General features: G+C 42.0%; 1 protein-coding gene across 2 annotated transcripts in view; it reads right to left on the bottom strand.

Annotated features, from left to right (window-relative positions):
• Positions 1-13032, bottom strand: part of LOC124720331 — a 76653-nt gene extending 63621 nt beyond the window's left edge. Inside the window, exon 1 of one of the 2 annotated variants that reach the window (XM_047245642.1) lies at positions 12884-13031. In XM_047245642.1, coding sequence (XP_047101598.1) covers positions 12884-12973 — 90 coding nt within the window. In that variant the 5' untranslated portion in view covers positions 12974-13031. Of the gene's footprint in view, positions 1-12883 lie in introns of both variants that reach the window. The other variant, XM_047245643.1, reaches the window with a different exon arrangement.
• Positions 13033-20717: the final 7685 nt, after the last annotated feature.

Genomic DNA, 20717 nt, shown 5'->3' on the forward strand with positions numbered 1-20717 from the left:
TCCTTCACGAAATCCTCCCCACTCCACCAAGAGCGTCTTTCTGCCGTCCACCTAACCTTCGTAACCTCTTAGTTCATCCCTATGAAATCCCCAAACCACCTTCCCTACCCTCTGGGTCCTACCCTTGTAACCACCCCCAGTGTAAAACTTGTCCCATGCACCCTCCCACCACCACCTACTCCAGTCCTGTAACCCGGAAGGTGTACACGATCAAAGGCAGAGCCACGTGTGAAAGCACCCACCTGATTTACCAACTGATCTGCCTACACTGTGAAGCATTCTATGTGGGAATTACCAGCAACAAACTGTCCATTCGCATGAATAGACACAGGCAGACAGTGTTTGTTGGTAATGAGGATCACCCTGTGGCTAAACATGCCTTGGTGCACGGCCAGCACATCTTGGCACAGTGTTACACCGTTAGGGTTATCTGGATACTTCCCGCTAACACCAACCTGTCAGAACTCCGGAGATGGGAACTTGCCCTTCAGTATATCCTCTCTTCTCGTTATCCGCCAGGCCTCAACCTCCGCTGATTTCAAGTTGCCGCCACTCATACCTCACCTGTCTTTCAACATCTTTGCCTCTTTACTTCCGCCTCGACACACATCTCTGCCCAAACTCTTTGCCTTTACAAATGTCTGCTTGTGTCTGTGTATGTGCGGATGGATATGTGTGTGTGTTGTGTTGTGTTGTGTTGTGTTGTGTTGTGTTGTGTGTGTGTGTGTGTGTGTGTGTGTGTGTGTGTGTGTGTGCCCGCGCGACTGTATACCTGTCCTTTTTTCCCCCTAAGGTAAGTCTTTCCGCTCCCGGGATTGGAATGACTCCTTATCCTCTCCCTTAAAACCCACATCCTTTCGTCTTTCCCTCTCCTTCCCTCTTTCCTGATGAGGCAACAGTTTGTTGCGAAAGCTTGAATTTTGTGTGTATGTTTGTGTGTCTGTCGACCTGCCAGCACTTTCACTAGCTTTCGCAACAAACTGTTGCCTCATCAGGAAAGAGGGAAGGAGAGGGAAAGACGAAGGGTGTGGGTTTTAAAGGAGAGGGTAATAAGTCATTCCAACACACACACACACACACACACACACACACACACACACACACACACACACACACACACACACACACACACACATTAACTTTTGTAGAACATTTATGAAGACCAAACAGAACCTTTGTGTTCCCATCGTAACACATGATTAAGCTGTTGAAGAGTGCTTTTATGTTATATTATTTATTGTTTATGTAGAAAAATTATGGTAATTTAGCAATGTTAGTATTTGCATTTTAGCCCACTTGTTTGAAATTCAAATGCATTACATCCTTCATGTACTACAGCAGTTATGTTTTCCAGGTATCACCCCATTCAGGCAACTTTGCATACTGATGTATAGAATGGGCTTTTGTGTTGTAATTTAGGTTACATTTCTGCTTTGAATGTCAAAGTACTCCTAATTGTAGTACTGTTACATAATTTGGATATCTAACACTATTCACTCTGCAACCATTAATATAAATAAGTCATCAGGTCTACTGAGAATGCAATATATGATCTCAAAAACTAAATTACTGTAAAACTGAATGATAAATATCAAACTGACATTTTTATGATCTTGCAAAGGCCTTTGATTGTGTAGATGATAAAGTTCTGCTAGGGAAAGTAAAATGGTACGGTATTAGTGGTCTCCCCCAAGTACTGACTGACTTTCGTAACAACAGAAAACGGAGACTCGCTTTAGTAAAAAATGGGAATAAGAATAAATTCACAGTGGGAGAATATTAATATGCAGTGCTGCTAAGTTTAGTGCTTGGCTGACACCTGTTCTTGGTCTACATAAATGATTTACGAGAAACATGAGGATTCCTCAAAAACTGTAATGCTTACTAATGGCATTGCTGTACCGATAAAATGTCCAAAGAAATCCATACTGGAGACAGGCAGCACCCTAAATCTTAATATGCAGATACAAACATATGAAAATGACTTAACAGGTATCAGAAGTAGTGATTAATAGGGCAGTCAACGGATGAGACTCCAAGTGTTATGTTCCTTGACATCCAGATGGGTAATTAACTGAGGTGGTACCAGCATGGTGGATACATTAACCATTTTACAGAAGTGTGCAGTAACAGTATATTATGAAAATGATAACAGAACATCTTGCTGGAGCTTCAAGGACCTACAGATTCTTATATGCCAATACACACAGTCCCTAACAGTATTTAATTTTGAACTCAGTAAGTCGCAACCACAATACTAAAAGTAACAATTTCCATATAAACTGTACACCTCTCTAGTGTTCAGAATGGAATTTAACGTTCTGGTCTAGTAGCATATAACAAGTTACAAGTGGACATCCAGCAAAAAATTGAATATTCCACATATCTAAATACAAAGTAAATGAATGTTTGATTAGCCACTCTAAGATACTTCAATACTGGGACTCAGGAATGAAAAATTGTGCATGACTATAATGTTTGTATTAGGTGCAACCTGATTTTGCCTGTACATAGGCAACTTATACTGGTTTGTTTGACGTATTAGATAACAGCAGCTGAGTGGTGAAGTAGTTGACTTTTTCAAAGTAGGTGTTTTATTGTAGCATACATATGTAATCTAGAAGTAATTACCATAACTGAATAGATTACTGCTAGTCATAATTTTGTTGGCAGTATAGTTTATAGAAGCAGCCAGCACATTGTTTCTGCTTGTCATCTATATCTTGGCTCCTTCAGGATGGGATGTACAGAACATGTGTGACTGAATAAAATATATACATGGCCTACCTGTTACTGTCAGATTCTTGGCAATGGGGGAAAGTTGCAGGGGTGTGGCATTCTCACACAGAATATCTGTAATAAATTTCTTTTACTTCATGTCTATGGTCAAAATTTTTGTCATTAGGCTACCAGTCTGTGCCGAGTATTTCACACATTATCATTCATCATTCAAGTACGCACAGCAATTCGGAATGTACTGAAGGATAAATATGTGAAGGTAAGTGTGTTCTTTAAAGCTGTAGTTGAAGTATCATCCCAGCAAAACCATTATCATCAATCATTATTGTGAAAACAATGTAAAATGTCTTACTACTGCTGTTGTTCCATAGGCTCCAACAACAGAAAGAGAATGGCAAGTGATTGCCAACATGTTTGACAAACTTTGGCAGTTCCTAAATTGCTTAGGTATTAGTTTATTATAACTGACTCCAAAGGAGGTCTCGTTAAATGAAATTGACAAATCATCTATGTTGCTAAGATATATGTTTTATTTACAGGTGCAATGGATGGGAAACAAGTTGCATTTGCTGCACCAAGAACAGATGGCTCATTTTATTACAGGTACAGGAAATTTAATAGCATTTTATTATTAGCAGTCATTGGTGCTAAATATCGGGTTTCTCTGATTGACATGAGTGCAATGGGTGAGTAAATGATGGAAGAGTCTTTCAACAAAATAAAATAATTTCTGCCCTATGGGAAAACTGATTGCAAGTTCCACAAGAAAAGGTGCTAAAAACAGCAACACATTTGTTCCATATGCTGTTGTGGCAGATTACACTTTCAGACTCCAGTTATGTTATGAAGCCATACAAAGACTGTAAAAATGAAACTCGGAAAAAGGTATTCAATTACAGATTATCAAGGGCAAGGAGAGTTGTTGACAATGCCTTTGATATTCTGTGCAACCATTTCCAAATTTTACAGACAAATATTTAACTTGCTATAGGCAAAATGGAATTACAAAAACACCTTGCATTTTACACAATTTTTCGACAGACGAAGCAGACAGCACATATATGTCAACCAGGGACATCAAAAATATGGAGTCCTGTACGATAGAGAAAGCATCATCGTGTGCTGGTGCTCTGTGGAGTAGCGTACACCAACAGAAGGAAAACAGAACTCCAAGGGATGCAAAGGAAGTCCGGGACAGATACTGTGAATATTTTAATACAAGTAGTTTTGTCCCTTGGAAATGGGAGCCAATTAAGAACTTCAATTTTTGAATGTAAATGTATTTTCAAATTAATAAATACAAAATTTATACAATTCAGCAATTATCATCCATTACTTGTGCCTCCATCATAATTTTCAGTATTTTATGTTCTGTACCCTTTACAATTGTAAGATTTCTTAGCTAGCTCAATTCTTGCACAATGAACTGCCCCAAAGAAACACATGGTGATCGGTCTGATGCCTTTTCTGTTAATTTTGAATTTAAGTTCTCCAATACTGTATTTAGTAATGGATCACTGTCACTCTTCACCTTCTTCACATTCTTAGGTGAAGCAGAATAGGCACTAGAAGTCACTGGAATACTAGGGGCTGTCATTTATTATTACCACACCCATACTCTGTAATGAAAAATGGTATCAGTTTCCAAGAGCACTGTGAATTACAGTTTAATTTCATTAATGTCTAATGTAATTGATAAAGACAACGCAGGGAAATCAAGATTTAATATCTGTATTTGCAAGGTGGAATAAACTTATTTATGTAGAGGGTTATGAACATTATCCTTAAGTGAGCCTTTTACTTACATCAATCGTGATATCTGGGCCTTCAACATTTGATGATGTACATGGTGAGCTATCCATCTAAGGGTGTGTGTGTGTGTGTGTGTGTGTGTGTGTGTGTGTGTGTGTGTGTGTGTGTGTGCGTGCGTGTGTGCGTGTGGGGGGCGGATGATGTTTAGTAGATCTAATTACTACTTACTAGACAATAAAAAGTATAAATGTAATGGACTGGCTTACATTACTATTCTCATCATAAAAGTTTATGACATCAGTCCTGTTGATTTCTGGTACTCAGCTGTTAGCTACATTTTTGGTCCTGTGGATTCCTGTACCAGAATTGTGAGGTAGCTGAAAAATTCCCTCATTTTTAGTTGCACATTAGACATCAAGTTGCTGTGAGCACAGCTGCAGAGAGGACAAACCAGTAACTGTATGACACTATGTTGTACATAATATTTTATCAACATATAACTGAAATTGTTCCATGGATATCTAATAATCTGACATTCAATGATACATGACTGATGACTTACAAGGATGCTAATAACCTGAACTTGCTGCATAAACTCTGAAGAGTTTTTCTGCAATGTTTTCGTTAAATGTTTACTTACAGCAACTGGAAATCATTTTTACATTAAATTAATCACAAGGTCACATAATTCAAAAGAGAATTTCCAAATTGATGAGCTTTACTGGTAACACATTTGGTCACTATGTACTGACAATATTTTATTTCATTATTGATCTCAACAACCACTTTTATCACAAATGTTACCCAAAAATTTACTGAAATCAGGTTTTCGTGCCACAAACAAATATTCAACAAAGTTCTGCACTAGTTTTCTATGGCTCACAATGAGTGGTACTAAGCTGCTATCTGGTCTAGTTACACCTTAATGAAGGTGTGTCACTAAGCAAAACTCATTAAGAATAAGCTGTTTTTGTAAGCAGGCAACATACATGATATACTGCCCAATTCACCAAATTGTGAGCTTTCTCTATGCCATTTACAGCTACGACTGATATATAAAGTTATGTCAGTACAATGAAAAGTGGAATGAACATCAATGTTTAGTGTTCAATGGTAAGTAACCAGTAATTGTAGGGGTATAATTATTGTAACTGAAGCAATTTTGTTGAAAAGTAAGTAATGTGTTAAATACACCCCAGAAGTAACAAAACTAATTGTCTAATTATATTGAAGTACATTGCATTTACGATGGAGACCAATTAAATGGATAACTAATATGTAACTGGCCAGCGATGTGTCAAACTGCATATCCAGTAGAAGAACCTCAACAAAAACTGAGTACCACTGACCACCAGTGTGTGTTAATATTTCCATGCAGCAGAAATGGTATATACAATTGCATACTTTTTTTTATTATTTTCATCTAGCACAGAGAGAGCATTCATAATTTTGGCATGACTTGGTACATAAGATACACTGCACCTCAATCTGCACAGTCTACTCAAACAATGAAAATAGGAAGTACAGGGAGAGTCTATGATGATGTTACCAACTTTCACAGATGGTGGAGGAAGGTAAATGTATCAATTTGAGGTAAGAGACCCTGGTCCAGCAACAGCAGAGCTGAAAGTTATAAGCGAAAATTGTCCTCATACCTCCAACAATATCTCTCTTCCATTGCAATCTCTTTGCTTTCCATATTTTGGAAGGCGGTAGATGGACCAAATCAAGGAGTGGGGGGAGGTCCAGTCAACATGGGCTTGAAAGTGCACACCTTAAGAGCTATGAATACTTGTTCATATTTGCTACTGTGAAGCATCTCTTCTACTGAAAAGTGATCATCGCTCTTATGGTATGCATTTTAGAACCCATGTTTACCAGACAATTTTTTTCTTGTTTTGATCCATTCTACCTGCTCCCAAAATATGGTAAGCAAAGATCTTGCAGTACAACAGAGCCACTGTTGATGGCATCAGAGTGATTTCCACTCATAACTTTTGGCTATCATTTCTGGAATATAGTCAGTTACTACAAATGGATACATTTACCCTTCCTGACTCTAAGCACTATGTGATTTACCCTTCTTCATCATCCCTGAATGAATGCAACATCTCAGAACCAACTGGTATATGGTATTAAGTATCTTCCTTCCAAAGAAGAAGATCCAAGAGTACTTCGACATTTTTTGTTTCCACACTACTGCAAAGCTAAGTGATACTGACATTGATGTTGGTGGCATTCAGTCATCTAAAACTGCTAACAATGGAGAAGACCCTGTGGATTCCGTGTCAGATTCTAAGTGGACTTTGCAGCTGAGACACCCCCCCCCCCCCCCCCGCCCACTTTTTAACCATAACACTCCAGAGCACTCTCCTCCCATCGCCACCAACCCAGCAGAGAACTGCCGAGTTGCTGGAAGAAATCACAGGGCATGTTGTGTAGATACTATCCCATAAGACACTATTATACAACTTGTTTTATTCACTTTAACCTCACTACACTGCCAAAAATATTTAACACTGTGCAGGTACACAGAATACATATTGATCCATTTATGACTCTTTTTAATGGTAATGTTGTGGCCCTCAAGTCTTTTTACTTGTTGGTTATGGTCCTGGTATTACTTTAACATGTTACACATTAAAAAGAAAGTCATGTGTAGTGAATTAGGCATTGGGCTACAGGAAACTAATTGCTTTGCATTCTCAAATGTCAGCTCCATGAATGTCTAATGAAATTGTCACCCAGACCTCAGGCTATGCTACACATCACTATGCCAACACAACCAAGTAACTGTGGAAATGGGGTGGTGGTGGTGGGGGGAGGGGTGTGTTAGCACTAAAAGACTAACCTTTTGTCACCAATATTACTCTGTTCTTAAAAATAACACTAAGCATGAGTACAATGCTAGCACAAAAATTTCTGAACAGTAATGCAGTGGAATTAATGAGTAAATTAAATCTAGAGTATATCTAGGATCTGGGCTGCAAAGGAGGAAGGATAGCAACTGATCAATTCTTTGGTGAATGGCAAAATAGTTTTGAAAATTCAGATCTAATCATTGTGTGTAAAACTGATTCTAGTTTGTGTCTGTGTGTTGGGGCAGAATGTGATTCCCTTTGTGAAGATCATTTCTTTCTTATGGACTGGGGGAGGTAACTGCCGCACTGTAGAGGTGTATACTGGTTTAGCAGACATGGAAAGCAGCCACACTAACTCCACCCCTCCTATCGCTGATCTTCTCTTATTGTCTCTAAGTGCATTCATAAATTAAATAAGTTTTGTTTGGCCACTTCTTTTACCCCATGGAGGAGTATCTCCACAGAAAGGTTTCAATTTAATTAATATCGGCACTGAAATATTATAAAATATCATGGCGCAGTGACTTTTCATTCACTATACTTAAATAAAATGTTGAAGCTTGGCTTGTTGCAACATCTCAGAGACTCATTCCTCAATAAAGAAAATATTAACTCCTAACAGATAACATGGTAGAGAACAATAAACAGTAGCTTATAAAACAGGTTAACAAGAAAAAATTTATTTTTTCGTAGAGACACTTTCACATCACCTTTGAAAACTGTAAAAAGGAAATGCAAAGTTAGCAATTATACATAGATAAAAGCAGGGATAAGAACCTCAAGCACAATAAGAGAGTTTTCCACAAAACATGTAAATAGCACAAAGGCTTTGCTAAATGCTTACTCTGAATCACACATTAATGTAGGTTCTAAACAAATAAATTACACTTGCTGAAGGAATGAACAACGATGATTACATAAGTGGCTCAACAACTAAAGTAAAGGCCATGTGGAATACTGAGCATGTTATTAGTAATAGTGGCCATTATGTCTCAAGGATACAGGTACTTATAAATGAGGGAAAAATCAAATTTTTTATGGATTTATTAAATTCTATAGTCTTTCCTGATTACATTGATATATACATTATAGGGTCTCAAATGAAAAATGATCTCTATATACTAAATTTTAAAGTTATGGTCACGTATGCTGCCACGCCACCTTTATTTCTGTTACAGAAACCAGTATTATTTCGAAAAGAACTGAACTTTCTGTTTCCAGTGATTATATGTTTGATACATTGTATATGTTGGTAACAGTGCAGGTTTCTAGTGTCTGTAAATGATTATCTTTGCTAGTATTTACTTTTGTTCAATTGTTACTGAATGTTTGATGCCCAAGTGCTACATATATTTGTGGAAGTGCAATAAATATGAATTATGCCACGCATCAACAAATTCAATAAAAGGGAGTTCCATGGTAACCAGTCCACAAGCAAAGAAAGCCACACTGTTGAAAGTAATCTATGTATCAGTCTTCAGGGAAGAAACTCCCACAAGGCATGCCTCCTGGTGATTCAAATTTTTGTGTTAACAATGACGCTGGTTGCAGTGGATTTTTTGTTGTTGATGTGGGCATCTTACCTTCTTTGATAAAGTAAGTGGTGAAATGTAAACAATGTGATGGTGTAGGCTGTCTGGAAATAACTAAACAACAAAGTAGCAGGAAGGGTTTAGTGTCAAAATCAGTTGTTCTGTGTAGATCCAGCAATAAATCTACCTCAAAAATGACTTTGAACATTGTGCACAATTCATATGATGTGAATTTTGAAGTTAGTGTATGCAATGTGTGCAATAGGAGAAAGAAAAAAGTCTGCTCAAACGTTTTGTGGTTTGATGGACCTTCCTCCTCCTCCTCACAGTAAGTTCAGCAAGTACATAAAAATACTTTTGGGTGCCTTGACAGTTGTGTCTAAAGCATCTACAAAACGTGCAGTAGAAGAAACTAGGGACACTGCTGTTGCACTTGATGGGACATGGCAACGCCGAGGACATCGTGGTGTTGTGCTACTTCTCTGGAGAATGGAAAAATTGTTGACATTGAGTGCTCATGTGAGTACTGCCACTCCTGCCATGGTAACACTGAAGGACATATTGAACATCAGTGTTCTAAGAATTATGATGGTTACAGTGGAGGTATGGAGTGTGTCTGAGCTCTAAAAATATCTCAGACGTCGGTGCCCGCGTTTAAAACGTTAGATATACTAAGTACCTAGGCGATGGGGACTCTAAAGCTTTCAATAAAATTAACGAGTTTAATGTTTATGGTAATACCTTGTTAACGAAACTGGAGTGTCGTGGACAAGTGCAAAAGAGGATGGGTGCTAGATTGACAAAGCTACGAAGAGAAATGGAAGGAAAATTGCTATCTGATGGAAAATCTCTGTCTGGCCGAGGCAGATTGACAGAAACTGAAACAGACCTTCTTCAGAGTTATTATGGACTCACCATGAGATGAACTGCACCTCTGAATAATGTTAGAGCAATGAGAAAAGCTGCATGTGCCACCTACTTTCATAGGTTGTCCACAGATGACCACCCTGTTCACGGACTTTGCCCTAAAGGAGCAGATTCTTGGTGTGGTTACCGAAAAGCAAAAGAAAGTGGTCAAATATACCATCATAATCATTCTCTTTCTGAGCCTGTTATGAATGAAATAAAGCCAATTTTTAGAGATGTGAGTGACCCTGTTTTGCTCAGTAAATGTCTTCACGGGGGCATTCAGAATACAAATGAAAGTTTCAACCATTTCATATGGGAAAGACTATCCTAGTATGTAGGTCTGTGTTACTCCATTTCACTACTCCAAATGAGTAGGTCAATATTGGTATGGCATAGGTATTTATAGCTTTTGTCTTTTTTCTTGCTGTCAATTCTGTTTTCAGTATTTTTGTTAGTCTTTGTCTATATTTTTCTTTTAGTTCTTATGCAGTCGCTATGGTTATCCAATAAGTAATCTTCTTGTTTAGTGTGTTTTCCCTTGACTATGCTATTTTTCTTACATTTGTCTGTTCCAAAAGCCATACTTATATCATTGCTGAATACTTCTGTTATCTTTAGTAATTGGTTGAGTTGTTGATTGGTTGCTGCCAGTAGTTTTAGATCATCCATGTATAGCAAATGTGTGATTTTGTGTTGGTATGTTCCAGTAATATTGTATCCATAATTTGTATTATTTAGCATGTTGGATAGTGGGTTCAGAGCAAGGCAGAACCAGAAAGGACTTAATGAGTCTCCTTGGTATATTCCATGCTTAATCTGTATTGGCAGTGATGTGATATTATTTGAATTTGTTTGGATATTAAGTGTGGTTTTCCAATTTTTCATTACTATGTTTAGGAACTGTATCAATTTAGGATCTACTTTGTATATTTCCAATATTTGAAGTAACCATGAGTGGGGTACACTATCAAAAGCTTTTCGGCAATCAATGTATGCGTAGTGTAGCGACCTTTGTTTAGTTTTAGCTTGATATGTCACCTCTGCATCTATTATCAGTTGCTCTTTACATCCTCGTGCTCCTTTGCAACAGCCTTTTTGTTCTTCATTTGTAATTTTGTTCTGTGTTGTATGTGTCATTAATTTCTGTGTAATGACTGAAGTTAATATTTTGTATATTGTTGGTAGGCATGTTATGGGGCGATATTTAGCTGGGTTTGCTGTGTCTGCTAGATCTTTAGGTTTCAGATAAGTTATCCCATGTGAAAGTGTATCAGGGAATGTGTATGGGTCTGCAATGTAACTGTTAAATAATGTAGTTAGATGTGAATGTGTTGAGGTGAACTTCTTTAGCCAGAAATTTGCTATTTTATCTTTTCCAGGGGCTTTCCAATTGTGAGTACAATTAATTGCTCAGGTGACTTCATGTTGCAATATTATCACTTCAGGCATTTGTGGTATCATCTTGTATGTGTGTGTTTCTGCTTGTATCCACCGTGCATGCCTGTTATGTTGTACCGGGTTTGACCACATGTTGCTCCAGAAGTGTTCCATGTCTGTTATGTTTGGTGGATTGTCTATTTTAATGTGTGTGTTATCTATTGTCTGGTAAAATTTCTTTTGGTTTGTGTTGAATGTTTGGTTTTGTTTCCTTCTATTTTCACTTTTTTTGTATCTAGTAAGTCGTTTGGCCAATGCTTGTAATTTCTGCTTCTTTTCGTCTAATTGCTCTATCGCTTCTTGTTGTGAGATTTTACCGAATGTTTTTAGTTTTTTTTTCTGACATTTCATTTCCTATAAATTGTGTTAGCTGTCCGATGTCTTTTCTCAGTTTTTCTATTCTGATCTGTAGCCTGTGTTGCCATGCTGGTTTTGTGGGTTTCTTCTGTGTGTTTGTTGGTTCTGATCTCTGCCTAGTGTGTATATTTAGTTTAGTGAGTGCTCCTATATAAACCACTGGTTGTAACTCTTCCATAGTTGTGTTTTCATTTATTTTGTTGCGTATGATTGACAGTTGTTATTGTTGTTTCGACTTGTGGGTTATTTGGCGGTCTATGCAAGAATGGTCTAATGTCTGTATTTGTGTCTTTGTATTCTATATATGTCAGCTGAAATTTTTCTTCTATATCTAACATGTGTGTCACTTGGTGTTCTATTTGTGCTTGTTCTGGTGGCTGCCTTAAGATTTCGTTTTCCTCTGATTGTTTAATTGATGCGTGTTGGTCTTTGTTTGTTTGCTCTGGGATGTTTGAGTCCTTTACTGGGATGTTTGAGTCCATTACTGTATTTTCTTCTTCTTCTAATTGCACATTATTTTGTTCCAGTATTTGTTGTACTTGTTGTTTGATGTTTTCTAATTCTGACTGGGGTATCCTGTTATTTTTTATTATTACACGGATCTGATCAGCTAGTCATTGTTCTGTTAAAAATTTTAATTCTGGGTATCTGGTAATAAATGTTGTGTATTCTTGTGATCTGTATCCAGTTGTGTTGGTTCCTAGGTTTGTTGCTTGGTAATAACAGAACATGAGGTGTCTATTAACTTCATCTGACCACCTCATCCTCTGTCATTGTTTTCCTTCTAGGGTGGTTGCAGGAAGCATATCCTGCAAAACACCTCTATTTGGATTTAAATCATTTTCCAGTTGGCTAGCAGTGTCGTAACCATTGTGGGCGGGCATAGGGTTCACGCGTCGTCCCCGACCATGACGGCGCTTGTCCGAGGCTTCTTTAGTTCTGTCCTGAACCAAGTAATCACGCTAAAAGGGGGGTTAGCCCTATTAGTGGTTTGTTCTTTTCGTCACCTTTTGCGACTGGCAGAACATACCGGAGGCCTATTCTTTTCCCAGGCCTCCACAGGGTTTATTATTATTATTATTAGTTGAAAATTTTGCCTTGCAGTCACTGGCGGTTAAATCTTGCAGTACTTGGGCCACTTTTGTCGCTACACGATCTAGACTATCTTCCCTTGCATTCTAGGAAATAAAAGATGTTTCAGTGCCACTTCTCTACACGTGTATGTATCTACTCGTGTCTACATGTAATATAAAGGGACAAGGACCACAAAGAATATTATACGAGTTTCAAATTTACCTCGTTGCGGTACAGCGGTGTTCCGTATCTATCAGTATGTTTTCGTCCTGGTACACAGAAACCGGGGCAGTGGTAGAATTCTTTGTCCATTCCATTTCTAAAAAATACCACAGGATTACAAAATACAAATAATTACATTCTTTGTGACAATACCAAAAAGTGCGACATTTATTAGCAACTGATGATGAATACTCACTATGAGAGTTTAGTGTAAAAATTTGTTGTTTGTCTTCTTCTGGAAATCCAAAACCGTAAACAAATATGGTGTAGCTACGGCTTCTGCACATCCGCAATATTCCGTGTACTCAGAATTTTAGAGCTCCGCACTCAGCGTAGTCTGTCGATCGTTGACGACACTGATCCACTCGCGTTGTTGTCGGCTGCCAATTCACGTGCAGGCCCCGGATGTGCACTCAAATCGCGTAGTCAATTTTGAACAGAAAGTTGTTCGCGTAAAATTGGCTATATGTAGGTCAAAGAAGGGTAGTTGCTGACAGTTAGTAAAAACCAACTGGACTGCTGTTTCCAATCTGAGTAAATTGTCAGTCAGAGATCGTACTTCCCGGAAGCCACACTGATACGGGGACAAAAGGCCCCGAGATTCGAGTACCTGACATAATCAGAAGCTAATTGTCCTTTCAAGCAATTTACAAAGTATGTTCGTCACACTAATCAGGTAGTAGCTGCTGAGAGACACTGGGTTCTTCACAGGCTTAAGGACGAGGATAACTATACTGTCTCGCCATTGCAAGGGGAAGGCACCTTCAAAGTCAAATGCAGTTGGTGACCCTGAGGAGATGTTGCCTCTGGATAGTGTCCAAGTGTCGGATCATCTGGTTGTAGATGGAATCCGGGCCTGGGGCCGTGTCACGTGATGAGGTACAAGCCTGCAAGAATTTCTGTTCAGTGAAGAGTTCATTATAGGGTTCAACGTGGTGGGGGTTGTAACAAAGTGGGGTCTGTTCAACTTTGTGTTTCTGCTGGAGAAAGATAGCAGGATAGGAAAAGGACACTGATGTCATTGCTATGTGTATTGCAAGGTGTTCTGCACGGACAAATGGATCAGCACACAGAGCACCTTGGAGGATAAGACCCCGGACAGTCGACTGTCGTCGACGGTTACAGAGCTCAGACAAAACCTGTGGTAAAGAGGCGTATCTCCCCAGGAAGGAGACATAGCACTCCTAGCATTCTGTTTTACTCTGCTTAATAAGGTAGTAAGCATTAACACACACACACACACACACACACACACACACACACACACACACAAGCGTGGAGGGTGGTCTACGAAGGACGCCGTTCGATCACTGCAGCACCCGTCGGCAGTCCTGGACAATGTTTGCTACATCCTCGGTACGGTCAGTAACAAGGAGGACGTGTGGGAGGGGAATGGCAGTGCCAGCAGCATGAAGAATAGTGGCAGAGACGCCCTGCACTACCGCATCAATGCAATTAGATAGAGAGGTGTCGAAGTGCACAGCAGACACATATAAAGACCAACTGGCACTGCAGAATACCCAATATGGCAGCCCATCTGCCTGGCAGTGACAGGGGAGCTATAAAAACTGCAAAAAATGGTGACTGTCACAAACATCATCACGGGGTGACCGTGTATGGAAGCCACTAGAGCAGGGCAGGAGATTGTGAAATCAATAGCAGTAAAGGCGTCACGAGTGGCATTGAAGTGGGTAAGACAACCGTCACTGAGGAGACACAAATCAAAATCTGTGATAAGGTTGGTCAATTAGAAGACCCCTGCCCATCAAAGTGGCACTCCCCCACAGAGTGCGGGTGCACCGAAGTCCCAGAGGAGGAAATACGGGAGCGGGAGCTGCCGTAGTAAGGTAGACAGTTCGACATAAGGAACTGGCCTACCTGGGGGGAGGTGGACTTTGCAAACCGTGACTGCTGCAGTCCTTTGCACTCAAACCACTACTGCTTCCAGGTTGGTACCCAGTCACTGATGACATCAGCACAAACCAAAGTCCAGACGCCTCCAGATGCTATCCCAGGGCCGGCACGATTCCGACCGAATGTCCAATAACCACAAAACATTAGAGAGCAGTCATCACGAAAGTGTGTTTCTCGAAGAGCGACCCAGAACACAGAATAATAGGAAAGAAGTTATCGTATTTCCGGCAGGTGACGCTAATATCTGTTACAATTCCACCGGATTCTCGTGGGGCGAGAGGTTAGACGTAAAGAAGCCGAGGGCAGGTCACGTCACTCGATCAGTGGTTGCCACCGACAAGAGTGGGGTGACATCCGTAAATAAGGTGTCAGACTCGGATTACGAGGGGGGAGATGGCGCCTCCAGGGGCACTGCAGAGGGTCCTCGTCCTGGGACTTCTTCTCCTTCTTCTCTTTCAGAGGTGGGAGAGAGCAGGGCACAGAAGGAGAACAGGGTTTCTGCTAGATCTGGAACTGAAAGGGAGCAACCGACCTCGGAGCACACAGACGGTGCATTTCGTGTCCGAGTTGTGGTAGCAGGCTCCCAGCCCGAGCACTTCTTTGGCCGGGGAGGGGGAGCGGCTCCCAGAAGCTGGGACATGGGAACGGCAGAGGAGAGGGAGACGGGGCTGGGGTAAGGAAGAGGTAGGAGTGGGAAAGAATGTAACAGAGGCAAAATAGGCACTCTGGGGACTCGTATTCTCGGATCTTCGTTTCTCGCTTGTAAGCTTGGCAATCTGGTGAGCAAGGAGAGTGGCGGTCAACGTAATTGACACACACAGCTGGCAAAACACAGGGGGCTTCCCTCAGGGAGTGGGTATCCACAGCCACAACTCGGTGGGGGGGGGTGGTGTCTGTCATATAGCGGGAAGACATATGCCCAAAACGCAAGCACCGAAATTGCCGCACGGGTAGTGGGATGTATAGCTTCGCATCACATCTGTAGCACATAAACTCTACCCTATCTGGGAGGGTATCTCCCTCGAGTCAGAATGAAGGCGGCGGTACGAGATGATGATGATGATGATTGGTTTGTGGGGCACCTAACTGTGTGGTTATCAACACCCGTACAAAGTCCCAATGTTTACACAGTCCAATCTAGTCACTGTCACAAACGATGATGATAACACAAACACCCAGTCCCCAGGCAGAGAAAATCCCCAACCAGCACGGGAATTGAACCCGGGACCCCGTTATACAGAGGCCGCAACGCTAGCCACAAGACCACGAGCTGCAGTATCAGAGCGATTGTCTTTACAGCCGTTCTGCCCGTGTCAAACAAAATAAACACCACATTGCTCCAGATTAGCTCGGAGTTCCTCCTCAGTTTGCAGAGATGAGGTCCCTATTAAAAAAAAAAAAAAAAATCACTCCCATGACCATATTCAAAGACTGGTGTGGGGGTAATAGAATTGCCGAGATGATCGCAAGCACGAAGAGATGCAGACTGGGCGACAGGGCAAGCTTCGATTAACAGGGAGACCGACCGCAGCTTACCGGGAGACTTGTTCTCGATATTATTCACAAAAAATAATGACTGTGACGGTGACTGTCTCTCTGTCTGTCCTAGTACAGACCACGTAATGGGGAAAGTGTTTCATCCCAAGACAGCGAGCCTGGCCCTCCTCCCGAGGTGTAGCCACGGAAGGGAAAGCTGCCGGGTCATAAGGTCAGCGTTCAATGATCCTTTACCATTCAAAGAGACAGCTGTTTGAGAACGGAAAAACTTTAGCAGCTCGATACACTTCGTGCGCCGAGCATCCGCCCCGAGATCACCCACTCCGATCGGGGACTCTCCCCGTGGGCACCACCCGGCCACAGCAAAGGCCATTGCAGGAAGTCCCGATGCTCCAGTTTGGCATACATGCGGAGGGGCCAGCTCAGGTGTCAGTAGTGTCATCCCTGTGTTGTCAGGGGGCTCAGCCAGATGGGTACGTAACAGCCCCACCACACAGACTGGCTACACACACTGCTGGTGACCTAGGGGGTGCAGGGGGGCTACGGCGGGGAAGGAAGGGGAGGAGAGGATCCGTGCCACAGATGCTAGGAAGGGAGTTCTTCCCCAAATGGCTCGGACTCAAAACAGAATTTAGAAGTGGAGGTCAAATCGCAAGTGTGGATCTAAACGCCAAAAAAGATTAAGGAAAACAGGCAGGAGGAGCGAAATTGCAAGCAATACAGGGAACTAGGTGGATACCCAGGTTGACACAAATCTGAACACAGAGAGAGGGGAAGGAGGGGACAGCGAGGAAGGAGCACTGGTAGGGAGGGAGTGGCAGGGTGAAGGAGATGCAGTCAGTGGAGGAAGAATGGGCTGCAATATCTCAGGGTCCCATGTGCTCCATGCGCGAACTCACAAAAGAACCGTGAGCCTCCTGGGTGGTAGTGTGGAGGAAAGAATGCGGAATTGCCTTCCTTGATCTTAATTTTGCAGACCTACCGAGGATGGAAGTACACCACCACAATCCGACAACCTTCCTTCCCTCGCGTTGCTAATCTCCACCCGTATCTTTCTACCCTGTTGTAACTCCAGAACAGAATTTACCCCTTAATATGATTCTACTGCACTTAGATGTGCTATACAAACATAATATTTGTTCTTAATACATGTTCTTTAAGAATAAACATTAATGTTATACCATTAAAAGACTACTTTTAACAGCTGCAATTAGTCGTAGAGAAAATTAAATTTAGTGTCATTTTTCACTTGTGAACACTCACTAGATACCGTGGTTTTCAACATGCTGAAGAAAAACTTGAAAAAGTGATCTTTACAAGACACTCCCCCCCCCAAAAAAAAAATAAAAAATAAAAAAATCACCCCACTGGTCACAATTTTTAGTGTTACTCATGACTCCCCCACCCCCACTTTCTCTGTACAGTAATTTTAACTTTCTAGAATGTGTATTTTCTAATGGATAATCAGAAAAGTGAGACATCACAGAGAATAAATTGTTTAAAAATTCCACAGACTGACATTTGTAGTACTCTAAAGGATAGACCTCTTGAAAAAAGCACATCATTACAATTTTTTATTCATTACAGCAAGATATGGCAACTATTAACTTTGAAGGTACTGGTATGTTAATCGGTATATAATTTCTTTCGTTGATCGATCAGCTACATTGCATAAATTTAACACCATGACTGGGATGTGACACGTTATGTTTCTATGACTTCCACTGTACTTATCCTCCCAAACTTGTACAAAAGTAAATCACCTGTGCCTTATCTTTCCCAGTCTCCCACCACCTCCCAAAGTCCCACCATCTGGCCACAGAGGAGTATTCCCCTCGTAAATCAGTACCACACAGGACTGGAGCAATTTTATTACATTCTCCGCCTATCCCTTATCGCGTCCTGAAATGAGAAACGTCCTACCCACTACTTCCCACCCCTTCCACAGTAGTATTCCACTGTCCACCGAATCTACACAATATACTTGTCCATCCCTACACATCCCCTGCTCCCAAGCTTACCTCTTGGCTCATAGCCTGTAATAGACCTAGATGCAAGACCTGCCCCATACATCTTCCCACAGCCACCTACTCCAGTCTGGTCACAAACATCACCTATCCCATCAGAGGCAGGGCTATCTGTGAAACAAGTTGTGATCCACAAGCTAAGCTGCAACCACTGTGCTGCATTCTATGTGGGCATGACAACAACAAGCTGTCTGTCCACACTAATGGTCACCGACAAACTGTGGGCAAGAAAAAAGTGGACCACTCTGCTTCTGATCACACTGCCAAATGTTATCTTTTATTTAAATGACTGCTTCACGACCTGTGCAATATGGATCCTTCTCACCACACCACATTCCCTGCAATATAACCTATGTTTCTGTAACTCTCTTGGCCTCAACCTTTGTTAGTCATTGTCCTCACTCATCCAGCCCCTTCCCTGTTCCCATCCCAGCACCACATAACCCTCATTCCACCATCGTACCCAGTCATTTTACTTCTCTCCTTTACTGCTAGATGCTTTTCCCTTCCCCGTCAAATCTCCTGACTGCACATAGTTTCCCTACCCTCTCACGACCTTGTCCTTATGTGCTCCCCAACAGCACTTCACTGTCCGCCACCCCTACCCTGCTATCTATCTCCCTCCCTGCCTCAGCCTCCTCCTTACCTGCACCAAGTCGCCTCATGAACTGGTGCTGCAGCTCACAGTGCGGCTACAGTTGCCTGAGACTATAGTCGTGTGTGGTGTGTGTGTGTGTGTGTGTGTGTGTGTGTGTGCGCGCGTTTTTTGTTATGGTTTTTAGGGCGCAAGACTGCTACGGTCATTAGCGTCCGGTCTGTGACTTAGGAAAAGATAAAAAAAAAACTGCAGGAATGGCAACGAAACTCAAAAAGCTGGAGAAACTAAAAACAGAAGGAAAGCTTAAAAAACCACTATAGAAGGGTTTCGTTGTCCCCAAAAAGAGCTTCAAATGACTGATGTCATCTCACTGGCACTAATAAACTCGAGAATGCGAGCAGCTGAGAGTGTGTCATTTGCTAAAATGGAAGACATATCAGGCAACAGCTGTAGACAGACGCGTAACGGAGTAAAATAGGGGCACTCAAGTAAAAGGTGTCTTACCGTCCACAGCTGAGAGCAGTGGGGACAGAGTAGGGAGGATCGCTGGTTAAAAGATGTCGATGGCTAAAAAGACAGTGCCTTATCCGGAGTCTAGTTAAAATTACCTCCTCCCAACGACGAGTTCGGGAGGAAGAGGTCCAAGCACAGGGAAGAGCTTTCACGTCCTGCAATTTATTATTGGGAAGTGTCAACCAATGTGCGTGCCATAAAAGAGCAACACGACGACTTAAAACACTCCGTAGATCGGCAGAGGGAATTCTGCGAATAGCTGGCTGAAGAAGAGAGACTGCAGCCTTCGCTGCTGTATCTTCCGCCTCATTTCCACAGATAACAACGTGTCCTGCGATCCAGAGGAACGCCACAGAGACGCCCCCCAAGTGGAGCAATTGGAGGCAGTCCTGAATCCGGTGGACCAGAGGGTGGACAGGGTAGAGAGCTTGGAGACTGAGGAGAGTGCTGAGAGAGTCTGAACAGATAACATACTGTATCTGCTGATGGCGGCGGATGTATTGCACAGCCTGGAGAACAGCGTAAAGCTCCGCAGTATAAACCGAACACTGGTCGGGAAGCCGAAATCGATTTGGGGTGTCGCCAACAATATTGGCACTCCCAACTCCAAACGACGTTTTTGAGCCATCAGTGTAAATAAATGTGGCTTCCTTCATTTGTGCACATAGAGCAGCACATGCCCGACGATAAACAAGTGAAGGGGTACCATCTTTGGGAAACTGACAAAGGTCACGGAGCAGGCAGGTCCGGGGACGGAGCCAAGGTGGTGCTGTACCCCAAGTTGTCAAGAAAGTTTTAGGAAAGCGGAAGGAAAGAGAATGGAGTAGTTGACGGAAGCAGACTCCCGATGGTAGTAGGGAGGAAGGGCGGCCTGCATACCCTAAATCCAAGGAGGCGCCAAAAAAAAATATCATGGGCCGGATTAGCAGGCATGGAAGACAGATGGCTAGCATAACGACTCAGAAGGACAGCTCGCCGATTAGACAGCGGAGGTTCAGCAGTCTCAGCATAAAGGCTTTCCACAGGGCTGGTGGAAAAAGCTCCAGACACTAAACATAATCCACGGTGGTGGATACAGTTGAGACGCCGAAGAATAGATGGCCGAGCGGAGGAGTAGACTATGCTTCCACAGTCCAATTTCGAGCGCACTAAGGCGCGATAGAGGCGGAGGAGGACCACTCGGTCCGCTCCCCAGGAAGGTACCACTCAGGACACGGAGGGTGTTGAGGGATCGCAGACAGCGAGCCGAAAGATAGGAAACGTGGGAGGACCAGCACAGTTTTCT

The sequence above is a fragment of the Schistocerca piceifrons genome, chromosome 11 (genome assembly GCF_021461385.2).
Source record: "Schistocerca piceifrons isolate TAMUIC-IGC-003096 chromosome 11, iqSchPice1.1, whole genome shotgun sequence".
In the NCBI taxonomy this organism is placed as follows: Eukaryota; Metazoa; Arthropoda; class Insecta; order Orthoptera; family Acrididae; genus Schistocerca; species Schistocerca piceifrons.